Genomic DNA, 27,907 nt, shown 5'->3' with positions numbered 1-27,907 from the left:
CCTTGTGCAAGAGCTCATATGTGGGATGTTTGGTATTTTAAAAGTTTGCGGGATGCTTGGCAATTTAAAACTTTGCAGGCAGGCCTGGGTGGTTCCAGGGGATGCAGAGCCAGGCAGCAGGGGACAGTGGCAGCTTACCGGAGCCCCCAGCCCCTCCTGGCTTGTCAGGGACTGGAGGTTTGAAGAAGATTCTGTGTTTAGGCCATTGCCAGCCATGTGGGAGGCCTATATATGAGTTCCCATAGGACTGGGGGGTGTAACGGCCCTGTGGGTGGGAGCCATGGCTGTATTGGTATTGCCCTTCCAGCCCAAAGGTGCTTTGTACCTGGTCTGCGCAGGCGCAGCCTGTGCTCAGGCACGGCCCCGCAAGCCTCAAGGTAGTCCAGGGCTGGGAGGAAACTCAGGCCCGTGTGATCCCTTAGTCCTGGTGCAGAGCGCTCCTTTTCTTGTGCAAAAAAAAGGAAGTACTTCTGTGCTCCTGCAAAGTGCGAAGATTGAATCATAAATATTTGAGAGTCAAAATAACATACTGACTGAAGTTAGTCACCTTTCAGCTTTTAGGAAAACCAGGTATTTTGGCTTAGGTCACTTTCCTGTGTGAAATACCCGCTTGTGATGGCCCAACAAAAGCATCAACTTCCTAATAAAGCTTTTTCGGTATGGAAGTGACAATAGCTATATTTGCTGGGACAGTAAAACACTGCACATGCTGTTCAGCCATGGGTTCTTCCACGAGAAAAAAAATCAACTGAGTTTTCTTTACTCAGAGTCCAGGCTCCTTTGCCAAGGGGAAGGACAGTGCCAACTCACTCTTAAAAGCAGCAGACTATTCCTCATCAAGTGATGAAGTCAGCAGCAGTGATGAAGATGACATGAATCACACAAGGTTGGCTTGATTTTTTTTTTTTTTTTTAAATTATTTTCTTCCTTTTTGTTACACACTTTTAAATATCTGGAAAAAGCTGGCATACATAAATACTACCTCCCCTATGAAGTTACTATCAGTCATTTATGTCAGTTGTAATTAGGCAGTTTAATCGCACTGTAATGAATTCCCAGGGGTGAATGTTTGCTCCATCAGATGTACGCAGTGTAATAAGCTTTGATGACTTGCTGCCCTGGGACAATGAGGAAATGTCTCATTTTAACTGCATATCAGTAGGTAGTGCTTTTATAGAGATTACTTCACATTGATCTACCTTTAAATGGAATTTTTGAAAGAAAAAAGGAGAGGGAAAGAAAACTGTACACCTTCATGCTAAATACAGGTTACAGTGGAAAAAAGCAAGGCAGACATGACCCTTGTATTCAGATAGTCTGCTCGTTCCGGGAGAAATAATTACCAGTGAAAAGCTGATTCCTTCACCAGGGCTGTTTATAAAGAGGGGATAGTGTAAGCAGGATTTTTTTTTTTTTTTTTGTAAAATTTGCTGTATTTTTAGTAGTGTTATTTTGCACAATTGCTGTGGTTGCCAGATGATGCTGTGGCTTGTACCAGGCTGATCTCACCTGCACTGTTTCTCTCTAGCTTTCCAGTTTCTCTTGTTGATTTTGTGACTGACATCTTGTGGTGTTTTACCTGTCATGCAAAACGTGTCGTCTGCTGAGCAATAACGGAACGCGAATAGCTTGCTAGTCCAAGTGAAAGAGTCGTGGCATCAGGTGGCCAGCCCTGCTGTTTGGAACAGCAAACAGGATTATTTTTTAGTATTGATGAATGAAAGTTCTAATGCTCTTGCAAAGAGATTTCAGTTTAATTCAAGTTCTAGGATTTACTTTGAGGTGCATCACAGGGCCCCAGAGCTCTCTGGGACGGGGTTCTTGCTCTTCTGACATATTTGCACATGCAGTTTTGTCAGCCTTCAGGAAGAGATGCATGGTTTTGTAGCACTGTTGGCAAGCTATTGCGCTGGCCTGGTACCAGACCTTTCCCCTGTGCTGCTCTGAAGAAGGCAGAGCTTTTGCGCCTGCATCTGCTCCTGATTTGCATTTCTGAAGTTCATTTTCAAAGCTGAGGGATGAGGAGGGAGAATGTTAAAAAATCTTGTAGCTTATTCAGTGCACCTGAAAGAGCTGTCTTTTTACTGTAATGCCTTTATTTTCTTACTGCTCCTCTTCCAAACCACCTTATTCTGCTCTGTAAAAAAGTTTTATTCACTCTAGGTCATAGAATTCATCCTAGACCTCAGAAAGACTCTACATAAAAATATGGATTTGCCCTGTAGCAATGACTTTGCTGTGTAAGTGTTAGATTGCTGTGATCCTTGCATGCTGTAATGATTTGAAGGAGTGGTATTCACTGCCTTTGGAAGTCTGCATGTGGTGTTTGCAATTCCTCTGTGTGCGAGATCCACCAGTCCTCCAGAGAAATGGAATTAGCAGGATGATCCCTGTCAGATTTGCCTTCCTGTGCACACAGCCACCACAAGAACTCCTGTAAAATCAAAAGTATAATCTTGTGTATTAACAAAGTCCCTTCACCTCAGCTGAACGTCATTTATATTAAAAGATAGATACTTCGGGAAGTATATCCTGGTTTCTACTGAGTAAATAGCAAAAAGGATAGTGATCAAAGTGAAGGCAGCAGCCAGCATTGGAACTTTGCATATTCTGCATAAAGTGAAGGTTTTTGCTTTTCTTGCTCTCTAAAGCATGTGAATGCAGGCTCTGAAGCCCCTTGCAGTCTGTAGGAGTGTTTCTGTGTGGGCTTTCGCTGAGACACCTTGGGCTAAGTTTTAGTTGGCTACTGAAAACAATCCATGTTTTCTTGTTCTTGCCTGGGCTGTGGAACAGCTTTTGATGTCCACACTCCAGCTTTCATGGAGGTGCCCAGTAGGACTAGACTTGGGACATGCACATAGGCAAGAGAAGGAGCTTTGTATTCCCTTGGACGAATCCTGTTAACCATCCTGAGAAGGCTCATTTCTGAGGAAGCCAGGAGAAAGGGCAGCTGTCTTTCACCAGTAAAACAACTTTTGCTCTTGTTTTTCTTTCCAGTGAGATGAGCCAGAACTCTTCCTCACACACACCAGGTTTTTGCTTTAAGGAAAGGATGTCAGCGTATGTGATCCAGCATCTTACCTGCTTGTATGGCATCTCTATTCCATTGATGCTAATTTCTGCTGCTCTACTGAGAGTGCTTCCTCCTCCGATGCCTGCAGCATTCACAATCCCCTAAAGCCCTGAGTTTCCTGGGACTCGTATTGCATAATTCACTTTCCTCTCTCTGCTCTTTATGTGCTGTTCCCTGCCAAAATTTGAACAAGGTGGGTGCAGGTGTGTGCTTGGCTAGGAATTACTTTCTCCCCCTAATAAGTGGGAGGTTGACATCATTTAAGATCAGCTGCTGCTTGCTTGCCTGATAAGAACAGGTCCTTGCACTCACCTTTGATCCTACTCCATATCTTGCCATTCCTTCTAAGTTTAGTATGCAAATATTTACCCCCACAGAAGGGGGGAGGGACCCAAAACCAAACAGTAAACACAAAAAAAAAAAAAAAAAATCCACAAACACTGCTCCTTCACAACCGTCTTAAGTTGGTAGCTCTCTTGTCAAACCTTCTTTGTTATCGCACTGGGCAACGCTTTTAAAAACAAACAAACAAACAAAAACAACAACCAAAAAAACCCCCAAAAAAAACAAACAAAAAAACCCAACCACCAAACCCTTACACTCTCCTACCAGTTGTAGCGTAGCACTGTAGAGCCCTTTGCACCAGCATCCTGAATCCAGTCAGTTTTATAATTACTGGAAAGGAGGCAGAAATGTAATAGGCTTAAGTGGATTGCAGTAAAAAATAAATTAATATAAATAAGTGGAATAAATAATGTGGGGTGGAAATGAACAGAAATGGGGCCAGAGCCTCACTGACAAAAGTTTGAGGCAGTTCCACTTGGGTGAAAAAGTTTCAAATGCAAAGATACCACTGGTTGTGTAGGAAGTAATGGTATGCTGGGGTATATCACAACAGATGCTTGCCTTGTTCTTACTCTTTCTTTAGGGATCTGCTTTTGGTCGCTGTTGAAGACAGGGTGCTGGGCTAGGCGGGCTTTTGGCCCCAGCCAGTCCAGCAGCTCTTACGTTCTTTTGTCTCTGTGTGCGCTGGGCAACGTTTTCTTTGTTTCTTTGTACGTAAGGTGAGGATGTCCGTGTTTCAGGGCCTGATTCACAGTATGAAATTCCGGTGTAGCCTGTCCCAGTAGGCACTGGCAGAGAGGTCCCTGATACCAGCATACAGCGGAGCGGTGGCTCTCCCCCGTGCAAGCGCAGCTGATGCTCTTTCTCTGGAGAGCAGGGTGGCTCATAATGGCACCCCACAGGGTAGTGTACGAGGGGAAACAGGAGAAGTTTTGAAGTAGGCACTTCTCAAGGGACAGCCTGAAGGACCAGCTCTCTCTTGCCTGAGCTATACAGTGTCTGAAAAATGATGGGTGAAATGCAGGGATGCTTTCCGTCGAGGTGGGGAGAGCTTCCCGCTCTCCGTGAGTGGTCCTCAGCCTTGAGTCCGTTCAGGCACATCCACAGACTAATCAGCTTGCTTTTGTAGAAGAACCTTTAAGTGTAACTAGTGAATGTTAATTATGCTCACTTTTGAACGTGTATATGTGGGGTTTTTTGCTTTTTGGGTTTTTTTGGGCTCTTTTTTTTTTTTCTTTTTTTCCCTGAAGTAGTTCTGTTCATTAATTGGAGTTTGTTACCAGGCAACCGCTAAGCAGCAGAGTGGCAGATTTCTCAAGGACGAGAGTACCAGATGGAATTGAACTGAAACCCCAAAGCACCGTTGCAGAACAGAAGGTAATTTGGCCATTGGTAAGGGGGTGGGTGCGGTGGGAGGGAGTCAGATCGTTAATGTGCATGATAAACGCTGTATCCATTTCTTCTCAGCAGCATTTTCACTCTGAAGTCCTGCTCTGTCATTGCAAATTATAGCTATAAGCCTTGAAAAAATGTGTAGTTTCAGGCTTTGTGCTTCCTATAAAAATGCTTACATTTAGGTACAAAATTGTGCTTCTTTATTTGTCCTTGTTATTGACTTGATAGTAGTTTCTGATGTCAAGGTATTTCTTGAAGGCGCTGGGCAGGTTGCAAGAAGCAATACTGTTGATTATTGTTGGTGTGCATTATTGCTATTTTTAAAAATCTTGACCTTTTTTATTCCAATTTAAAGAGAACTGCCTCTTCCTACTTAAAATATTACCAGAAGAGGGGAAAAACACTTCATCTTTCCCTGCCGGCTTAGCAAAAATATGTGTCTTCTCATATGTCATGTTGTGGTTCCTTCCCAGCTGTAGTTTCTAGTCATGTGGATTTTCCTCTGTGATAAATATTAGTGCAGAAAAGATGCAGACAGACAAAGCAGAACAATGTTCTTTGTGGTTGAAAACAAAAAAAATTACAGTAATAAGGCTTGCACTCAGCGTCAGAGCACTTCTCACATATTACTGAGTCTACTCTCTTTTCACAGATAGGGAAAATAAATTGCTGTGAAACTGGTGTTTTTCCCAGAGCTGCTTGCATGAGCTGTGGCAGGGCTAGGAAGAAAAAGGAGTTTTCTTTACCTCTGGTGTGATTTCTAAGCTGCAGACCAGAGTGGCATCCTTCCTGACTGGGAAGGAGTCCCACTTCACCTTCGTCCCACCATCCTCGAGGAGAAAAGACCCTGCTTCAGAGAAGGAATTATAAACGGGGCAAACCCAGTATTTTTTCTTGTGGCAAAACCAGCCCAGTGCTTTCCCTTTCCCCTGATATCTGGGCATTGGAAAGAGGCTGCTTGAGGGAAAGGTGAAGGATGGAGTCTTTGAGGCCCAGACTTGAGGATGAGGGAGGATGGAAAAGAGTGGAGGTCACTTTTTCTGGTGGGGTTGGGGGGGACAATGTGAGAGCGAGAACAGATGACTGCCACCTCCCCTCACAAACCTCTCCGATGCCTTCCAGTCTTCTCCCTCCTTCTCATGGACAATCCTACCCATTCTTCCCACCTCCTTTTCACCAACGACAGCCATCATGAGTCTCCACAACTTCTTCCAATGTCCCTTTCCCTGGCCCATCAGCATGAACTGGTTTGAAGTGGTTAGAGTGTACCAAACCGCCCAAATGATTCAAATGGGGGGTTGGTTCAGTTCAGCTGAATCTGACTCAAAACTGAACAAAAAAGCCCTGTAATTGGCTTGATTCCCTAATCTCAACTACTGACATGTATGGTTTGTTTTGGTTTTTTTATATCTAATTTAAAATGTAAAATAGTTAAAGCATCAATTTGATTTCTAGTTAATTACTTGGCTTTTAAAAGGCAAATTTAGAATTATCTACCTCCCCCCCCCCCCCCCCCCCTCCATATTTTGGCCAGCATTCAAAAAAGCTGATCTGATTTCAGGTTTGATTTAGGTTGTTTATCAAAGTCAGTACAATGTACAGACTTGCCTTGAATTCAGCCAGCCAGAAGCTGCTTGAGTTTGGCGATGCTTTTTGCTTCGGTGTAATTCAGGAGGAATTTTCTAGTGTAGTACCTGGCTCCTGTCACCCTCTACATTCCAGTGCCGATGGTGTTCAGGTACCCCGACTGATCACGGCCAGGGGTAGATCCCTCTGTGCTGCCCTCCCCATCTGGGACACTGCTTGCTTTACGCATCCCATCTTTCTTCCTCTCAAAGCTTCTAGCCATGGATTCCCAGAAACCGACCTCAGGCTCTGTATTTTGTGCTGTCGGGGAAGAGAGCTTGTGTGGTGCCTCGCACCTTACATAGTTTACAAGTATTTTCTTGAAGCTGGTGGGATCCTGTAAGGAGGTCTGCAGTACCGAACGTGGTTGTACTGGAAATGTTGATACTGGGTCCTACTGAATGTCATCATTCTAGAATAAGGTTTCCTAAATCAGTAAATGGAAAGTAGCAATGAAATGAATGGTAAGGGGCTTTGAACTAAATGCAGGTCCAGAACTGACAAGTACCTACTTCTGACTGCGGTAGGTAGAGGTCAGATCTGTAACGGCAGGACAAGTCATTTGATTCTGTCTCAAGTGTCGCTGAGGATGAAGTTGCTTCTTTACCTGTGGCTGAGGTAACGTAGATGAGAAACATTTGTGGAGCACTTCAGGAGTGGAAGCCACTGTTGATGTCTCAGGTGCTTGCCACATACATTTATATTTAATTTTTTATTTTCATCATTCCATAGGGTTTGTCTTTACATGATGCATCACACAGAGCACCCCTCTCCATATGCTTGTTATTTATCGTCCTAATTAACAGGAGTTGCATAGTGCATTGGAAGTATGCTAAATGTGGAGTTTAACTGTATGTTCTCATGTGCAGGATCAGATTTTAGGGAAACAAATTTCTAGCACCCAGGAAGGCCTCTGGAGTGTAAACAACCAGAACTATCTCCTGCCAGATCTTCTCCAGCAAAGCCAAATTTCAGACTCCTCTGTGAACCCACCAAAAGTGCCACTGACTAGCCAGGAACCTGAGAACAAACCTCTGAATAAGGTAAGAGATAAATTACAGATTGAATGAATTGTACCATCATTTTCCTCCAGCCCTTAGGAGCCTGAGACTGAAAGCCTTTTAACTTCATCTATCCTGTCTCTTTTTATGAGATTTTTCACCACATCCCTTCTTTTCTTTAAAAGTTTTATCTAGGGGACAGATAAGAAATCTTGAGCTTCCTATCAGGTTTTATTGTTCCACTTGTTTGCCCCCATCCCTCTCTCTGCTCCCTGTTCTTTCCTTCCTTTTTTTTCTCCCCTTTTATGCAACCTAGAAGGGCTCTCGTCTGCCTCTGCTCATTGTCCCTGGCTTTCTTCCATCCACGTGTCGGGTGGAAGAGCACGGGGCCGGGGCAGGGTGTCTTGGCAGCCCCAAAGGGACTCTAACACCGCTGTCTCTCTTGGGGAGAAGGGTGTCACTGCAGGCAGATAACAGCTCTCTCAGGGGTCGCGTCCTAAACTGCCTTGCTTGAGGCAACAGCGTCCTTGCTGCAAAGAGATTTGAGCAATGCCCTGTTGCAGATAAGACAGCAGGGAGTGATCGACGTGCTCTTCTTCTGGGGACGGGTTATTGCAGTGCAGTGCCTGGCTAAGCATCCCGACACGACTCCCTGCTCAGGCCTCCTCTTCTGTCACTGAATTTGTACCATGTATCTACTGCTTTACGGCTGTTCATCATGTCTAAGTATGCCACATGCCATTTCTTCTGAACCTCAGAGGCACCACATTGCTGTGTGCTGTCTGCTCCCCAGCATCATCTTCCTGAAGCAGCTCTTGTTTTTCATTGTAGACCCCATGCACTGAAAGCCCACCTTCAAAGAGCAGTACATCGTCTACAGCATCATTTACTTCGTTCATAGATCCTAGACTCCTGCCTATCACCCCTCCCACCAGTCCAGTAGGACCTTCCTGTAGTTCTCGTGAGTATGCTTTACCCTTCTCATAAAATGTCACTCTCGGTTTTCTTTTTTTTTGGGGAGTGGGGAGGGCCTGTTGCTTGGAAACAGAAACTGTCGGTAACATCCCCAGAAACTGAAACTCCACATCGCTATGAATTTTCATTGTACTGCTTCTGCCCTTCTTCCAGATGTGGCTTGCTCTACTCCACTGCTGTGTTACCACACTGCTTACTCAGGAATGCCTGAGGAATTTTCCAGATGTATGGCTTTTTTTTTTTTTTTTTTTTTTTTTTCTCCTCCTCTCTCTGGCTATGTAATGCTCCCGAGGTGTTTTCTCACCCCTCTGGGGTTTCTTTCATCCTGCCATAAACAGCCCAAATGTGAGATGTAGCCAAACACTCACACTTTTCATGATTGCATATGCCTTTCATTCTAGCATCTAGTGCAAAATCTGAGCCTGTCAGGAGAGAAAATGCAAGGAAGGGCTCCGTTGTCAACGTCAACCCAACGAATATCCGCCCGCAGAGTGACAGTCCAGAAATCCGTAAATACAAGAAGAAATTCAACTCCGAGGTCCTTTGTGCTGCTTTGTGGGGTAAGCTCAGAAGTACTTGGGCGTGTGCATGGAGGGAAGGCAGCAGCAGGAGAGGCTGGCAGCATGCGCCAGGCAGATTTCACAGTTGTATTGCACCTCTCCTGTCAGAAAGTCCTGGAGCGGATCCCTGAGTAGATACCTGCGTCACTCGCACGACGCTGCCTTCCTGGTAGAAGATGGCAAACAGATGACTTACAGTTGCAAAGGATTTTGTGCATCAGAATGAGAAAACGTTTTGATCGGGCCCCAAATTGAAATTGTGCTTGTTGGAAGAGCCAAAACTTGCAAATGTTTTAGTAACTTATGCAGCTCATGATACTTACTCTTGTCTTAGCTGCATACAAGTACAGCTGATCACACTAAGCCCTGACCCAGTGGAAGTAAGTCAAACCTGAAGCCCTTTGCTGTCACGTGTGTTAGGCATACCAAGGATCTGAAGCAGGTCAGGCGTCGGTCTTCCCAAAAGCTTGGCTTCCTTAGTTCTGCTGTCAGTGCTTACTCTGAATCTCGCTGGATCACCCCTTTTTACAGGGTCAGCTTCACATGGTGTAAAACCAAGATGAGTGTAGTCAGACCAGTTTTCAGCTGCAGACCTTGTCCCAGTCTCACACTAGCTAAGCTCTTGAGTTGTTTTAACCATCTTTCTACGTCAGAAGAACAGACATATTCCATGGGACTCGCCCAGCCTTTTACTCCTCCTCACTTTTTGAGTCTGGAATGGGAAATGAATGAAGTGGATGAAACGTTATCCAATGGAAATGTAGATTTCCGGTTTGCAGCTTCACAGATTTTGTGTAATGTATGTTTGTAGGAGTCCAAGATTTTAAATTAAGAACAGAGCTGTGTGGCAAGGTCTGTAATTAAATGTGCGTTGAGGCTGAGGAGCACCAGGTACTCGTCAGAGCATTGCCAGTAGAGGAGGTTGCTTGTTACAGCAGGATACCTCATGCCGTTTCTTTCGAACCTGCTGATTAGGAAACATAGCTGCCATGCCAGCCGAACGCAATTTTTGACATCCTCTGATGTCAGCAACCCACTGGAGCCTTCGCTTCCTTGGGAGCAGTTGGATTTCAGATGGATTCACTCCTTTAATTTGGCATTCGAAAGCATTCTTGTAAAACACAGACTGTTTTCAAACAAACACTCTGCTTCTTTGTAACAGCAGCCCTTCTTCCCACAAGTTTGGTCCTCCTGTGATTTGAGTGTTGTATTTGGGGAAAGAGGGATTTTTTTTTTTTTTTTTTTAAATTGGTAGAGACCCTTAGATCATTTAGTTGGATCTCCTGTGTTGCCAGTGGAGTGGTGCTGGACTGGGACTTTTGCAGTGCTCACAGGCACTTTCCAAGGTCGCCTGAGAAGTTTGAATTCACAACACGTTTTCCTTTTTGTTTAAATCAACATTGACTTCGGTGGAACTACTTATCCTTCAAGTTATGTGGGCATATAAGTGTTCTGCTGGATAAAAACTGTAATGGTGAGATCCTTTTTTTCTATTCATTTTTCTGGGAGGTCATCCACAGAGCAACACAGAAATTATCAGGTACCATTAAGTGAAACTAAATAAGAATCAGTTCTCAAAATAATGAACACTCAGTGGCTTCTGAATCATTAGGGGATTTATGCAGTATTTTTTTCCATGTATCAACAGGAGTAAATTTACTGGTGGGAACAGAGAATGGATTGTGGCTGCTGGACAGAAGCGGGCAAGGAAGAGTTTATTCACTGATTACAAGGAGACGATTCCAGCAAATGGATGTTCTGGAAGGACTCAATGTGCTAATTACTATATCAGGTTAGTTCAGTGTCTAAAAGTATCTGACCTGCATTGGGGTTGGAAGCAATTAAAAAGAATTAGGTTATAAACTAGGTTGAGGAATTTCCTCTCACAGAAAATCACAGGACAGTTATTGTTGTTAATAGGAAAACTCTCTTGAATTTTGAATATTTATGTTCTCATTTCAGAGAGGTTTGGGATATTTCATTACCTGGTTAATGTATAAAATGGTTTGTAGGAAGTATGACGTGTTTCATATCCTTAAAATGAAATGGTTCTCAGCAAGTTATAATTTGTCAGTCTGTTTGCTTGTTTCTGTGAAGGGTGAGCATCTATCTAAGTGCAATTCTATTAAAATATCATTAAATAACCTCATTCTGTGTTCAACAAGATGTATAAGCAGTAACATGAGAATGATCTATGCTGTGAAAGCATCAGTAACTTTAAATGGAGTAGCATCTTCAGCCTCTGCTGGCAAACAGCTTGGGCTCTGCCCTGCAGGGTACCGAGGCCCTTACTCCCCATGGCGGAGAGCGGCTTCAGAGGATGCTTAGTGCATAACAGGGTGAGAGATGTAGGTGCAGCAGGGGACGGCAGCTCCTTGTCCCCGATCCAGACTCACCGTGGTAGGTGATGGCGAGAGCTGTTTGTCCCATATTGCCAGGTCCAGTTTCCTATGTGACACAGTCCTTCTTTTTTAGACTAACCTGTCATCCCAGGCTGCTGTTGACTGTATGTACTTAGGAACTAAAGCAACAGAAAGACTAACTGAGATGAAAGATGACAAAGTATTCTCACCTGGAAAGACATCCAAAAGAAAACAGCTACTTGTAATGAAGATTGTCAGTTAATTAGAACTAAATGAGTCTCTTATTCAGAATTGCCATTGTAGGCCATACATGGGTTCCTTCCTTCACATCAAAGAGTAAATGCCAGATAGTGGGATTATTTCTGATAATACATGCGTCTATAGAGACCTGTTCTTTGGCCCGAGGGATGAATTTTAGTCAGGTGTGAAAATCTTGTGTGAAACTTGAGTCACAAGGTAAGTGCAGAGGTGCCAAATGCCATAGGATTTCTCATGTTCCAGTTCCCTCCTGCGTGTCACCATCACACAGGGCTTTTCTTTTGCACTGCTGGACTCTTCTCTCACCTTGACGAGGCACAAAGACCTGCTGTACTCAAGGTCACAAAACTCTGGCTTTTTGTAAGTGTGAGAGTTTGTACTTCAGTGAGTTAAAGTGTTATGTCTGTCTGTTTTTTCCAAATCCTAGGGAAGAAGAATAAGTTGAGGGTATATTACTTATCATGGCTGAGAAATAAAATTTTGCGCAATGATCCGGAGGTGGAGAAGCGGCAGGGCTGGGTGTCTGTGGGTGACCTCGAAGGCTGCGTACACTACAAAGTGGGTAAGGACTTTTTGTTTTTTCCTTGAAGAGCTGCTTAATCATCCTTTTGCATCTCGTGACACCAGCATTTTTCTTCAGCTCTGTTTCAGGGTTGTATTGGCCTGAATGTTTCTGAGTTCTTTCAGACCTCCTTGTTTTACATGGCAGATGCTTTGTTCCCTGTCATTCCAGGTAGCATCTCTGCTTGCAGCAGTTACTGGATGATGTTATGGGTATTCCCTGTGACGGCTGGAAGAAGGGAGTGCCAGCCCTGGTCTGTTGCTCAGGCAGTGGTTTAGAAGTTCTGTAGTTACTTAAGGTTTTAATTAGACTGATGTTTTCCACCTCCATGCTATTTGGTTTCCCTCCTGGCCCTGAGTAACTGCTAAGAAACTGGACTAGTAAAGTGCTAGTAAATCATATTTGTAGAATATCCATAGGCAGATCAGATTGGATGTGCTGCAGCTCATCCCTGTCTCTAGATCATAAAAGACCTGAATATACCTTTGTTTAAACTTACACACTGGAAATGGTACCGTAGCAGTTGAAAAACCATCTTGCTTTTATTTGGCTTCCAGGCAGTTCATTCTTGACGGTGAACATCAGTATTGTGATAGTTTCTGTCATTTAACTGCGTGAGGGGGGTGTGATATATAGCACAAGTTTTGCTTTGGTGAAAGATAGTATATGAAAATGCCACTTTTTTCAAAGTCCAATAGAGAAATGATATAGAGGAGTGCAGGAGATAGCGAGGTGGCTGACTCTCATAAATACCTTGCTTGACAGGTTTTTTTGCTTTTATATCTCACAGCTTTAAAAGTGGCAAGGGTTAAATCCAAGAAAGAATGTGAAACAGATGTGCGTTGTTACTTTCTTTGTGATTATAGCTAAGCACCCACATATTCCACTTCAGTTGCTTAACTTTGGGTTTGGTGTGTTTTTTTTTTTTTTTTAAAAAAGAAGTTATCCTAAAATTAGGCAAACATTTGGTAGGAGCTTCTGTGTTTACATATGACAAGCCACTCTTACTTCTTTGACACCACAGCTGCTGTTGTTTTTCTCTTGGTGAATCTTCTTGTATCTTGACCTTTGGTTTTACAGCCAGTTGTCCAGGTTGAAGAGGAAAAGGATGTCCTGGTCTGCATTTTGAGGGAGTTTGGAGTTTTTTTTATTCTTTCTCTGCTTATGTGAGATTTTCCGGACCGGTGTCCATCCTTATCCGTTCTTCATGCCTCTGCTAGATGTTTGGCCAGTGTGAACTGCTCCTTTTATAAGCAGCAAGGGCTGATCAAGCCTCCCACAGAAAACAAACCTTACTTCAGTAGCGTAACACCTGCATCTTTTAAAAATCCCTGCCAAGCAGACACTGACTATAAAATGAAGGGTGAATGCACTGGGATGCGATACCCTAGCATTCTGTTTCCAAAGCAAATGCTTGTGTCTGGCAGAGCGAAAACACAATGTACAAAGAAGCCTGAATTATCAATGCATGATTCTTCATTTATTCTCGATGGGCCCAACATGACCTTAATCAACTTAGAGAAGCTGCTCATCTCTTAAATGCTTACTCATCTCGGAAACAGAGGAGTCCTTCGCCCACACTAGCACGTGGGGATTTAACCCCACATGTGAGCAGTGAAATGAAAATTCATCCTGCAGAGTGCAACAGAATCATTCAGCCAACAACCACCATTCCTCCAAAAGTAGCTTATTCACAACCAGCAATGTTGGTGTGTGTTCACTCTTAAAAAATAAAGTAGGTTGGCTTAGCTGCACGGTCAAGACCTTTTTTTCTGACTAGTAAGATATGTATAGATAGATATTTTTCATAGATATATGAAAAGCAACATATAAATATTGTTAACAGTCTTCTGGCTTTACTGAGAATAAATGAACTATAGGTTTTCAGTCAAGGTATTGTCACTGGTGATATTAAACATAGGTGTCCAGAATCCATTAGTCTCCCTTGCTGGACAATGTCTACCTCTACAAGTAGTCCATTGAAATTATTTCATGTGATGAGATGGTCTTTGATTTAAGTGTCTGTCTGGTACCTAAGGAATTGTTCTTCTTGTATTACAGTAAAATATGAGAGAATCAAATTCCTTGTAATTGCTTTGAAAAACTCAGTGGAGGTTTATGCTTGGGCTCCAAAGCCTTATCACAAATTCATGGCTTTTAAGGTAAGTGAAACTTCCCTTTGGTTCAGATGTATCACGGTCTCTCATCTGCTCTTTGCTTTTGCTTTTTGTTGCTTTGTATAACATTTATTTCTAGTTAAAGATAAAATGAGTATTCTTTTAAAGAAAATGTAGCTCATTTGACATACATTGGAGATGGCAGGCATAAAACTGTCACAGTCATGATTCTGTTACATGTGAATAACGTGTTGTAGTGCTGTGCCAAAATGTACAGTTGAGTTCACAAAGTTGATGCTGATTTCCCTCAAAAGAGGAGGAAATTGCACGTGAATGGTACTCAGCCCAATTTTTGCCTAGTTTATTTCTAGAATCTGGCTTTTTTTCAAAACACAAGTGAATTATCCAGCTCTCCTTGCAGCTCAGTGGGTAATGGATACTTAGCTCCTTAAATGTAACATACTATTTAACAAAAACAGCTGTCTAACTTTTGAGTTTTGAAAATTCTTAAGATCTTATATGTAGATCTGTAAACCAACAGCTTTATTGTGTTATATAGTGTATTTTTCTTCTTCCAGTCCTTTACCTCTCTTCATCACAAACCACTGTCAGTTGACCTGACCGTTGAAAATGGACAAAGATTAAAAGTCATATATGGCTCACTAGTAGGCTTTCATGCCATTGATGTGGACTCCGGATCTGTGTATGACCTGTACCTTCCAACACACGTAAGATACTCCAAAAAATTACGTAAATGCCTCTGTTCTTCGGGCTGTATGTTGATGATGATCGGGTTAAGACTTGTGCTGTATTTCGAAAGACAGGGTAAGAGAATAATTATTGTATGCCAGCTAATAGAAAACTACTTTTCTTCACATACTTTTATAACACTGAAGTTCTGTTAAAAGGCTTTTATCACATTTAGAATATCAATTATAATGGTTTAATGTCAGAAAGTCTGTTGTATGGACAGTAATATTTTTAATTGATTTAGCTTTAGGACTTCTTAAGCAATGAAAGACACAATAATATCTACATGGATGTAGGTGACTTTTACAATCTGCCTCTGTGCTTTTCAGTCTTGCTAACAAGCTGATTAAATTATCACTGAATTGAGCTGAAATTTGGCCTGGATTACAAAGACTATTGTAACATATTTTAATCTTGATCCACGGAAGCACGTTACCCTTGCACCAATGAGTACCTGCAGCTAGAGGAGCCGGGTATTCGTGTGCACCCATGAGTAATCCCAGTTTCTTCACCGTGGAGCAAAGTTGCATTTGTTTCACATGATTACAGGTCCAGGCTCTGTGTGCAAAATGTGATTTGCCTTTCAGTCGTGACTTTGCAGAAGCCCAATTTCCAGACTAAATAAATTTGCTGATCTTCTTACCGTGAAATCAGTCCTTAAATTCGAAAGAATTTTTACATTTTCCTCGGGATTTTCTCATTAGACTGTCCAGAAGTTGGCACGAAGATGTTGATTTCAGGTTGATGTGTACGTATGGCATTACGCATCTGTTCGCTGAGGTGATGGTGATCACTAAATTCCTGCTTAAACTCAGATAACAGTGAAGTAATTCCCCTGCAGATGTGAATGACTGGCATGGGGCTGTCCAATATGAAGTCTGTGCTATGGTTTTAATCTTTTTGTTTGTTAGTTTGCTTATTTTTTAGCTGTTCTAGATAGCTCTTTTCAAAGCTGTGAGTCCCAGAGGGGAAAAAAAAAACAACAAACCAACAACCAACCAAACAAAAAACAAAAAAGCCAGGGAAACTTGGGGGCTTAGGTCCCGAAAACCAGCAGGTTCCCATGGCTCCAGTCTGATGGGAGGCTCCTGGCAAGGAAACTTCTCTGCACACTTGAAAACCTCCCTGAAGTCAACAGAGCTCCACAGGGGCAGAGGGTTAGCTCAGCCGGCTGCCGTGGCCTCCTTGGATCCCAAGGCAATGTGTCCCAAAGTTACGCTCAGGAGGTCTGAAGAAATCTCCCCCCAGATCTGCATGTTGCAGCCTGTGCCTTGAAGCCTTTTATTTTTTAACTTCTTTTTCTCCACTCTCAGCCCCGCGTTTTCAAACCAAGTGAAAACCCGTGCCTCCTGTGCAAGCCACTTGATCGCTCTGCTGCCTTGACAAGCAACAGCCTTCAGATTCTGTCAGACCTGTGTTTCTGATGGACACAGTGTTTGAGGATGGCTGTTAAATTTATAAACCTCTCTTAATTAAAAAGTAACTTTTCTAGCTGTGCAGAACAAACTGTTGAATCACCTGCTAAAAGCTTGTACTGTTTATTTCTGTGTTGGGGTTTTTTTTAAGGGACTTAATATAGAGGGTTTATTTAATCTGAACATTAGTAGCTTTGTTAACTATGCAACTATGAAAAATTCACATCAGTTTATAAATCTAAGCATGGTGCCTGCATGCCATGCCTGGAAGCTGGTTGCTAAGCAAGGTGAATAATGACTTGTCAAAAAGATCATTAGCATAATTGCCCAAGATAAGAAAGGCAAAGAAAAAAGTGAACTTTCTTGGAGGCTTTAGTTTTTCAACAGGCTGCAAATATCATTATGTATCTGATGAGAGAGATTTCCCAGGTGACTGTCTTGAATATGTGGGGCACCTTTACGATTGACTCCATTTGCGTGTGCTCTTCAACCAAAGGTTAGCGTGTACTAAAAATATATTTTCCCTTTAGAGTCTTAGACCTGAAATAAATCTGCTGCTACAGTGGCTCAATCTTTTCCAGTATTGTATTATTTTAAAGAGCATCTGCTAGAATTGGATAACTCTCTCAAGGAGCTTTGTGGTGGCAACAGACCAGACTTTAACAGGCTGACTTTAGATACTCTTGCTTTCTGGTAGCCTCTTTTCCTGGTTCCCCACCTCTTTCTTCATCTCTTAACCTGCTTCGATCGCTCATGCGAGTACCAAGGCAACGCATTAAAATTGCTCTGCGACTCTGGATCCCCGTTCTAGTGTTACGGATAGTTGTTGCGGAGGCACGGAGTCAAGTGGTTGGCCTGAGTGTATTCAGTTTGGCAAGTACAGCTTCAGTGCTTCTTTTACTGTTCATTGTGCCCTTACGGTGTGCCTAAATGTATGTGCTTGAAGAAAAAAAGATCTGTGTGTTGCTGGCTTGTGACAATGATGTAGAAACTCCAGTCATATGCTTCCTATAAAGATATTAATTGTAGCGGTTTAATTTGCTATTTAACATCCTGTTTTGAGTAGTGCTTTAAACAAGGAAATGCTTTGTTATTGTTTTTTAAGGCTGTCCTCTTTTTCTTTCAAAAATGCTTTCATAAAACCCCACCTTCATGGTTGTATACTTAGGCTTTTTTTCACTTGGGACATGTTGGCTTCTGGGAGAGATTCGAGTGCATTGAACAGCTGTTAAAATAATTTGTGCGAGTGAAATGCACTGTTCCTGTGGCATGCAGAAAACATATGCTGAACAGCATTTAAATGGGGAACTATTTTTAGTGAAGGATGTGGGAAGGGAAGGACAGAGAGTGGCTTGTATTTGAGAGGTCCAGGTAACTTTTCACCCGGCTGTAAATATTGTTAAATATACAGGTTTTAGCTTGTGAGTGGGGATAGGGACATATCATGGAAAGTGAAAGCACTGATTTCCTGGAATGTGGAAGCTTTTGTCCTTCCTCCATCTTCTGAAATAACTGTGAATTCAAATTTGGTTCACCTTTCTTCTGTTTATATAATGCAAGTGTTTTGTGAGTGAGTAAGTAAATATTATTGTGTCTCAGTGGCTCCATGGCTTCTTGAAACCCATTAATACTGGTAAATATAAAGTGAAGTATTGAACGTGGATTTGTTTGCGGACCTACTGTCATATTCAAAGGGGGGAGAGGGGGGAGAAAGCCTGTTTCAGAGGCTAGCTAGCAAACTAGACAGCCTTTCTGAAAACAGGCATTTCTTTCACTTTCCATGAGCCATGAGCTAGGTCTTTTTATTGCTCTGCCAAGCTAGTTAGATTGATGTAGTCACTAAAATTGCAGTTCATTTTCTGATATAAATCTTAGTAAAATATGATTCTAGATCCAGGGGACTATTCGCCCACATGCCATTATCATCCTCCCGAATACCAGCGGAATGGAGCTTTTACTCACCTATGAAGATGAAGGCATCTACATTGATATATATGGGCATTTCACAAAGGAGACTGTTTTACAGTGGGGAGAAATGCCAGCATCTGTAGGTATGTATGAAAAATAGCACTTTATTAAATATAAGATTCTGCTGCATGAAGCCTGATTTCTTTATGAGGTTTGTATCCATATGAAAGTGGTTGTATGGCACATAAAGCAACTTCTGGGCAAACCAGATGCGTAAAGAGTAAACCGATTTATGGATGTTTGTGTTAAGACAGCCAATGATTGCAATAGGGTCTTCACATTTGGATCATAGTTTGTATTCTTGTCACAGTTTATTGCATCATACCTTGACTATACAGCCCAACTTCACTGAGGATGCGGCGTACCACCAGTTTTCACAGAGAGCATTATGTGAACTACAGAGGGGAAAAAAGGTGCTCTTGGTTCCTGCTTTGATTGTTCATAGCCCATAGCGTTTTCTGTAAAAAATCACAAGCGTGGAGAGGTAGTTACTGAAGAGGTCTGTAACTGCTGTCAAATGGCCCCTTAATTTTATCACTTTCAATTCACAGTGCTGCCAGCCCAGGGTATTTCTAATAGATTCTCAATCTCTCCGTGCTTGCAGTTGGCTTTGTAGGAGGAGATTCTGATTGTACTGTAGCCAGGACAGCTGCTTGTTTCACCTTCCCCAGAGGGCTTCAAGTTAACAGCGTGGGGAAAACCAAGAACAACACAGGCAGATTTTTTTGAGTTTATTATTTGTTGCTTTTAATTTCTTTTCTGGCTCACTCCTATTCTTTTGTATCTTAAAACAAACATACCGACAAACAAAAAAAGCCCGAGACACTTAGATTGTATGAAAGCATATTATTAACTTGGCAGAAACTGGATGCCACAGTGAAAAATCGAGGACGTTCACGTTTCTCCTTTCACTTCTAGCTGGGACGTTTAGGAAAAGTCCATTAAAATCAGTAGAATAACAGCCTTGAGTAAATGCCAGCTTTGACATTTGTAGAGGGTTTTCAACAGTGGGTAAGAAGCCCACCTCTGGAACACAAATGATTACAAGACAACTTATTTTTTGCACTGTTTCGATAAAATTCAGCAACAAAACTGCTTCAGTGTCAAAAAACAGGTTTAAGGTTATAAGCTAACTATATAGTGTTTCCTTCCCTTCACTGAATAGCCCTATCTCCAATTTTCAGCCCATATTCAGAGCTACAGGGTGTAATTAAAATGTACTAAGTCAATTCTCCATTTTTCATAGGAATATCTAATGGTCTTTGGTTGTTGAAATTTTACATCCCCTCTGAATGTCTGGTGTTAGAAACACCATTAAAAAAAAAAAAAATAATCAAAAAGCAATTACTCAGCCAGGGTAAGACCAGTTCTAATGAGAAATATGGAACGTAATTGGAAGCTGCACTGACAAATGCTATCTGAAGGAGACAGAAGCCTTCCAGAAGCATGTAGTTACGGGACGTGCTTCCTTAGGCCTTACTGCAAGTAACAAGCTTACTTAACATGAACACTTTCTCCAAATTCTAATTTCCTCTCCACCTTATGGTGTGCATATATGATTTTCATAAATATTTAAACTCTCCTTTGTTTTTCCGCATGTACTTCATCGGTTAGAACTCCTTTTTCCTGCCTTGGGAAGAAACAATTTTAAAATCAGCAGCATTTATATAAGTGTCCTGCTAGAGATTAACCCTAATCTCATGTTTAATACTTTTTAAACCATGGATGTTATTTGTAACTATTACAGGCTTTTCTAGTTGCATTATTCTCACTATCTGCTATGTCCCAAAGAGTCTGTTACTAGACAGATAGTGTGTTTCAAAGCCGGATGATACGTAAGGAACAAAGGGCCTTCTTACATCCTGCTTTAGAAAGGGGGATATTGCAAGAAGGGTCGCATGGATCTATGACTCCTACTTGGAAACTTGCAGTATGTGTCACTGGGCACTGACTGCTCTCAAAGCCTCTTCACTTAATCTAGATGGAGTTTGCAGGAATGCCTCAGAAGTGGACCAGAGAGAGCTTAAGTCCTTTGTCCTAATGTTGCCAAAAGTACTGAATCATCAAACCCACAGATAGGAGAGAGGTTTGTAAAGCGTTCTTGTAGCCTGGAAATCACACTGCCTTAACCGCAGTAGGAGTTTCCTTGCGCATACCCAGCTGGCATTGAAGTGAGTAAAGCTTCACCGCTTTGGACCAGCTGAATACGTGATCTTTTGTGCCAGTTAATTACTCTAATTTAAAACATCCGTCAGTATACATCTGGCTAGACATGATATTCTCAATTTCTCAAGGTTGATTACATCCTAATAGAAGGAACGCCATTTGGACATTCGCCTTTCCACGTGCTCATGCAGCTATTTCTCCTGTTCTTCAGCACAACACTATGATAATCATTTGCAGGGAAAGCTATCGGTACGAAATTGCCTAAGCATTTTTGTTACAGTATTTTAGGGCAGTTAAATAGGAAGAGGATGGAGAAGATGCTTCCGAGGGTGGTATCCTGTCTGGTGAATTTTACTATATAGAAGTTAGTCTTATCCATGTGAATAGTTAAGATTTTCTCTGTAGTCAGTCTAGAGAAATGGGCACCACCAGATGGGAAGGTGGTGCCCAGCCAGGGAGAGGTAGCTAGGACAGGTATAACGAAACATCCTGCTGAGCAGAGGGTGAGTTATGTTTTGGATGATAAGGTTAGGAGAGCTAAGTAAACAGCTAGCTCTTTGTAGAACTTCTCCCAGTGCTCAGAAAGCAAGGCTGTAGGTTTTCTCTGGAAGGAGAGGTGTCTGTCTCCATCCATCTGTCTTTTCCGTTGTTTGTACTTCTGCAGATTCCACAGCTGAAGGCAGGCAGTCTCCAAACAGCCCCTCTCTGTTGTCATTTGAAAGTTTTCCAATATGTTAGCTTGAGAACCCTTGCATTTCTGCTACTCCTTGCAGCACTTCTGGTATCTCAGAAATGGATTTCTTTGGAACAGAAACTGTCAATCTTTATGATGTGGTACAAGATTAATTTGACTTCTGATTGGAATCATATTTCCACTAAAAACAAATTAACCCAACCTATAACTCAACGCACAACTCAAACAAAGAGCTCTCTTAACTATTCTTTTAATAATTGTTTCCCACTAGCTCCTATTAATTTTCTTGATCCTTTGAAATTCTTGGCTCCAGACAAAAACATTAACTATTATGAGAGAAGTGGGAATAACTGTGTTATTTGCATGGCCAAACTTAGGGGGAACTTGAAAGTTTCATAAGAGATCCTGTTTTCCTGGAATTTCCAGACCCATTTCAGCCTTCCTAAAGTCTGTAGGAGCTTATCTCAAAATTTTCACTCTGTGTTTCAGAGATAGAAGGGTCTTGCATTAACCTCAGGGTGCTCTCTAGTCATCCTTTGCTCATTTCTTGATTTCTTTAAACAATTACTTTGGAAGAAAACTTTTGTAGTTGGTGAGAATATCTTGACTACAAAAAATTAAAAATAGTTTGTATTATAATTGATGGATTTAGGGCAGGGAATCTAAATACAGCTAACTCATAGTCTCTAAGTTGGGACCTCTGTGACTGATCTGTTAATAAGAAATTGGAGAGAGGAAACTCAAATCCCGTGGGAAATTAAAATCGTAGAAGTACTCTATCTATGTTTAATCTGAAAGATATTTCACACATGTAGGGCTAAATACAAACATAGCTGTAATATTTTCTTTCTAGAAAACAGGATTAAAAAAGGGTTTAAGAAACATCAAGTTAGTAAGATTTGGAAGCACTTTTGCCCTTTTGTGTCAGTAATGAATTATTTACAGTGTGTAGGCTGAGAGGGCTGGCACAAAACTGGATATTCCCAGAGTGGGGAACCAATAAAAGTCCTTATTTCCTTGACCGTGTACATATTAGAAGCAAAAAGGATGTTACGTAGAGAAACGGTTGAATTACTGCCTCAGTGCTCTATCAACATACTCGCCAGTTCCTGGAACAGTTGCTGTCCAGCTCATGCACAGAAAATGCCTGCTCGTATCTGAATGATTCTTGCTGGGCAGATCTCCTGCACGCTCCTTCCCAGGGAACAGCAAAAAGCACTCAAACAAGCAAACTGTCACCCCAGATACGTTTCTGGGTTGGGTTATCAGTTCTACTGGAATAACTGCAAAGGAGTGAGCAACAACTGGGAGCAGAGAAGCTTTGGAATAGAGATGCATAGAAACATGCATGTTTAGAAAGAAAAAGGATTTAGTCATAAATTTATTCCTAGCTTGCTTGGGTTGGTTAGGGAACTGTATGTGTTAGCTCTTTGTCCAGTGCAATCTAACACACAGCAGAAAAACACCTGCCTTCCATGGCCAATTTCTTCGTTTGTGCATTTGTGGCTTTATTCAGCCTTAGGGTTTTTTTCTGTCTTGATTTTGACTCTCTAGCCTCTCATTTAGTAGAAGTTCTCCACAGCTGTGACTGGAGGAAGAAAAATACCCACTTCTAGCCAGGTAACATAAATAATAGCAGTGAAACTATTTAACAGAATTGTACAAGCAAAGTTGCTAGCTCCTTCCTCAGTTTTCCTACCCAAAATTGCTTAACTTTGGGGGCAGCAAGTTTTAAAGTATGGGCAACAGACAGAAGTACATGCAAGTAGCTAATCAGTCCTTAATCAGTGATCAGCAGCATCACGGGAGAGCTGGAGGCTGGGTTTCACTGGGAACAAGCTTTGCTACATCACGGGACACTGTTGGTATCCCTGTGGGTTATTTCCATTCCTAATACTCAACATGTATGTCTCCCTTCCATTTGTCTAAAAATAAACAAACAAACATGCTTTCCCCAAAGAGCGGGGAACCAGTGAAAGCTGAGATTTCATAGGGCATACTGGCTTTGACTGAAGGGCCAAAGAAGGGTTCTGTAGAAGCGGACTCGGTTTTAAGATCGGTATGGTCTCTAATAGCTGGTGTCTTTTACTGTCAGCAGAGTCATCACTGGATGTTCTCCTTTTAATGTTCATGCCCAGCTGCATACTTGCCTGAAGCAATTTTCTCAAACATGTATACAAAAGCCAAATTCAATAGCTTTTTTGCACTGCATTTCACCTGTGCACATACTGGCTCCAAAAAGGAATTCAGGAAAGCAGCATATGCTCTCTTTTACCCTGTGAAATGGAGTTTGATATCATGACTCGGGCAAGCAAAAGCGGGTCAGACTCTTAATTCATGTTCAGTTTGTTCATTTCGAACTTCTTGGTTTATCTGGAATCAGTTGCCTGGGGAATTTTTGGAGTCTCCATCACTAGAGGTCTTTAAGGACACGTCAGAACTGTCAGAAGTGATACTGATGTGGCACAGAGATATGGATGGAAGAGGAGGTGCATTAAGGTCCTTTCCTGCCCCATTTCTGTAACACTAATCAGAAAACCCCAATTTTATGGTATTTTGCTAAAAGCTGGCCCGATTCTGCTCTCATGCAGAGGTCAGTTGGGAATAACTGCTTAGGGCAGTGAGCCAAATTCAGTACAGGAGATCAGAAAAGGATTTTTGAAGGGGAAGAGTTTAAAAAAGAAAAGGAAGCTCAAGAAGGGAAGTGAGAGTGTAGCAGCGCCTGGGTTCTGTGGTGCCAAGTGCACTTGTCTCATTCAGCCTGTGAGTATGCTACCGGTGTGCGACTGGGATCATTAGCTCATGTCAGTGACACTTCATAGAAGTTAATGGATCCAATATGGCTCAGTAATTTCTTTCCCCTTTCCTTTCTCCCTCAACCATTTCCCCTTGAAGCAGTCACTTCCCTGAATGAGGGCTCTGCTCAATACAGAGTGTAAACAGGAAATACCAAATCTCCCCCCAAGTTTAGAGCGTTGCTAATGCTTTCACGATGTTAAGAAACTGATTTTGAGCTCACTTTGCTAAACTAACTTTATGGCATATATTCTTTGATGTCCAGGGAGTAATGCTGCTGTAAATGGTGTAACAAGAACACAGCTCATGCACAGCTGTAGGTCTTTTAAGATATGCAGTAATCTGGGTGAAGCAGGGGAGTTTCAGGTAATTCTGCATAACTTTGTTCCAGTACGTTAAGGAATATTGGCACATCAGTCTGAGTCAGTATACGCCTCTTCTGCTGAGCTACTGTCCAAAGGACCAGAGTGACTGTCCAAGTCTAGGGTTGCTAGAAACCGGTACAATCTTGCATCGTGTGCAATATAAACACCCTTATATGTTGCCAGCTGGAAGCACAGGATATTTTTATCTGAAGCTTGTTGAGGTAGCAAGTGGACTCAAAATAACTATTCCTAAGTTGCTCATGGTGTAGGAGCTTTTGTTCCAGAATAAGACAACTTTATTCTGAGTATCTAATCTGCTCTCCATTCATTTGACATGAAACACTTGTGAGTGCTCCCACGTGGGAAGATTATCAAGACTTAGTACTGACCTTTGAATTCACAGCCTGCTATCCTCCAAATTAATTTCCATGTATAGATAAATTCCTATAACCGGACGACCCCACAAATGGTATAATGGGGCCTTTTTGTTGGCATGTTATTCCACAGATGCAATTTGAGAAAGAACTTTCTGATTCTGCTACAAGAATGAGTTTTTGTGCTACTTCTACTACAACTGAAATTTGACAAGTTCTCAGTATCTAGGCCAGCCAGCAGAGAGAGCACCAGTGGCTGAACTTTGTGTATCTGTTTTATTATGTTCCTATTGTAATACAGATGGGAGATCAGATCTCTTCTGAACATAGCAGTGGTGGTCCAGGCATCCAGGGCTTTCTATCCTGGATGACCTAGAGGTTGCAACAGAGCCTAATTAAGCTGTTACTTAGAGCTGCGGGGATGCTGTCAAATTGAAATCTGCCAAAGGCATGGATATAGCTGATAGAGACATAGCATATTGACAACTTGAGTGCAGATTTCGTGTAGTGGAAAAGATAAGGAGACTTACGAGTGGATTAGGTCTTTGTTGCTGGACCTATATGACCGGTACTAAACAGCGTAGCCATAGAATGCTTTCATGCTCTTTATATATACACACCTGCCTCGCTGTCTGCTCCCCCAGAACCATAGTGTGCCTCTGTTGTGTTCAAAAGCAAAGTTTGAAAAGGTTAATGTGGTGTCAGTTGTTACAAAAAATAGCAAATGTCTGAGTATTGTATCATTTTTATCTTCACCTTATGTGTGGTCTGGGCCTACCTTTTTAGATACTAACTGCAGATTGCATAAGTGCTGCCCTGGTGCTCATCATGCTACTGCTGCAGTGATTCAGAAATGTTAAGGACAGTCTTCCTCGCAGCCTGCAGCAGTAGTGCCCTGTTGTACAGCCTAGAAACTGAAGCATAAAGAAAAGATTTAGAAATGTGTTGTTTTCAGGTGTTTTGATTTTTAGAAAATACTCCTCCCCCCCTTCTCTTCTCCCACTTATCCTCATTTGCTCGCTGCTGTTTTGCTTTTCAAACGGGATGTTTTTTCCCTCTTTCCACATGACTGGGATAGTGGGAAAGAATTCTCTTGCTCTCAGCTCTAGTGGCAGGGAAGCCTTCAGTGTGCACAAAGAATAACTGAAAGTACACTAAACAGATTTAGGGGAAATTTGTAGACTTTGAGGGAACTAAAATCACAACATTGTAGCCAAACCACACATGTTTCCAAGGATGTATAATTTTCATACACTTGTTCTGATAAGAATTATAAAGCAAGGATTCCAAGTTAATATTAAATCAGTAACCGCTAGGATATACAGTCACTCAGGCATATTGCTTTTCTGCTGTCCTTCTAAAGTAGGATCACAGGCTGTTGTTTCCTTATCAGTGTGTACCGAAAGGTTAATTTTTAGACAAAAATCTAAATCAACATGGAAGGTTTTAAGGAACAGACATTGCTTGTACTAATAATGTAGTGCAGGGGAGCACTGTCCACTGAAGCTAAAAACCCATTAAATGCACACATTCCCTCTACATCATTTCAGAGCACCAGAATTCTCAGACTAATGAAATAACAGTTCATAGTTGAGCAAGAACAATTTCTGAGCATTGACTATCAATAGAGCATAACTAACGTGTTTTTACCTTGGAAGCCCATACATGCACTAATCAGAGGGCTTTAATTGAAACTGGGCCTAATTTGAAATCTGTGGTGTTAACTCCTTCGTCACTATTCTGATTTCTCATCTAATTACCAGATTTAAAGGGAGTAACATAGTAAGCTTCTACAGTGCTGGAGTATCTTCTTTTGGTTTTGGAGATACTGCACGTAACCAGTGATGGGAAGAGAATAGCTAAGGGCACCAAATTAATCATGCCATCATCTCAGATTCAAAAGTATTTAGGTTTCAGACTAAGCTGAACTCCATGGTAAATACAAACCCAGCTTCCTAAGGGGAGGGTATAGAGAAGACGGCATCAAGACTTTTCTTGGACATGTACAGTGAAAAGATGAGAGGCAAAGTGGGCACAAGTTGCACCAAGAAAAATTCCAGTTAGGTATTAGGAAGAAATTTTTAACCTTGAAAGTAGTGATGCATTGCAGCAGGGGCTCAGAGAGGTTGTGAAATATCCAGCAAAACATGTCTGGACAAGGTCTCGAGTAACCGTGTCTAATTTGGCCCTGCTTTGGGGGCAGGAGTTAAACAAGATGCCCTTCAGAGGTTTCCTCCAACCTTTTGTGATTCTAAAATATACAATAGTAGCATACTTAAGATTTATGTCTAGAGTCCAAAATAAGTCTGAGAGGAGAAACTGAAATTTAGTTACTGTTCCCAAGGCTTTTTGTGTAAACTTAAAATACAAATAATTCAGACTATATTGTTATCAAAGAGAAAGGCTTCAGATCCGTATTGACATAAGTGAGGCAAGAATCAGTCTTTCAGCTGTTAAATAGTATCAAATTTTTTTTTTCCTTTTTTTTTTTCTTTTTTTTTTTTTTTTTTTTTCTTCCTTTTAGCTTACCTTCAATCTAATCAGGTCATGGGCTGGGGAGAGAAGGCGATTGAACTACGCTCTGTGGAAACAGGAAATCTGGAAGGCGTGTTTATGCACAAGAAAGCACAGAAGCTAAAATTTCTATGTGAAAGAAATGACAAGGTACAGAGATGACTAGACTGTGGCAATTTAGCAAAAATGAGTAACAGCTGACTATGACACTAAGACCATTTAATTTTTGTAACTTTGTTTTTACATTGGTTCTATCTTACCTTAGTATAACTTCCCTATTCAAAACATTCCCCGCTCACTATGGATATTCCGCACTTTCACACCACCCTACTTTAGCCAGCTCTGTTACAACTTCCATTCCAGCCTTAACTGATACCAGAGGTGATAACAAATACAGACATTGCTAACTGGCCAGACTCCAGCACAACAGGTGTAGTGGGGAGGGCTAGTGAGCCAGCCCTGATAATGCCCAACTACAGGACTGCCTCTCCTGGGCTACTGAAATTACAGGCAATTCAGAGCAGCCATCATGGAAAGCAAACCCCAATGCTCTAATGTTTGAGATACTGTAGGCACTAGAGTAGGGATAA

The 27,907-nt window shown here is 41.8% G+C and overlaps 1 protein-coding gene across 3 annotated transcripts in view; it reads left to right on the top strand.

Moving 5' to 3' along the window:
- NRK (Nik related kinase) overlaps positions 1-27,907 on the top strand; it is a 109,070-nt gene that overhangs the window by 77,045 nt on the left and 4,118 nt on the right. For all 3 annotated transcript variants that reach the window (XM_082323245.1, XM_082323246.1, XM_082323244.1), the window contains 11 exons: positions 768-886; positions 4,702-4,795; positions 7,309-7,482; positions 8,272-8,401; positions 8,817-8,975; positions 10,624-10,767; positions 12,024-12,158; positions 14,220-14,320; positions 14,854-15,003; positions 18,332-18,491; positions 27,328-27,467. In XM_082323245.1, coding sequence (XP_082179371.1) covers positions 768-886; positions 4,702-4,795; positions 7,309-7,482; positions 8,272-8,401; positions 8,817-8,975; positions 10,624-10,767; positions 12,024-12,158; positions 14,220-14,320; positions 14,854-15,003; positions 18,332-18,491; positions 27,328-27,467 — 1,506 coding nt within the window. The remainder of the gene's footprint in view (positions 1-767; positions 887-4,701; positions 4,796-7,308; positions 7,483-8,271; positions 8,402-8,816; positions 8,976-10,623; positions 10,768-12,023; positions 12,159-14,219; positions 14,321-14,853; positions 15,004-18,331; positions 18,492-27,327; positions 27,468-27,907) is intronic.

Source organism: Platalea leucorodia (genome assembly GCF_965183815.1).
Source record: "Platalea leucorodia genome assembly, chromosome: 10".
NCBI classification, from domain to species: Eukaryota; Metazoa; Chordata; class Aves; order Pelecaniformes; family Threskiornithidae; genus Platalea; species Platalea leucorodia.
This window is presented reverse-complemented; position numbering and strand designations above follow the sequence as displayed.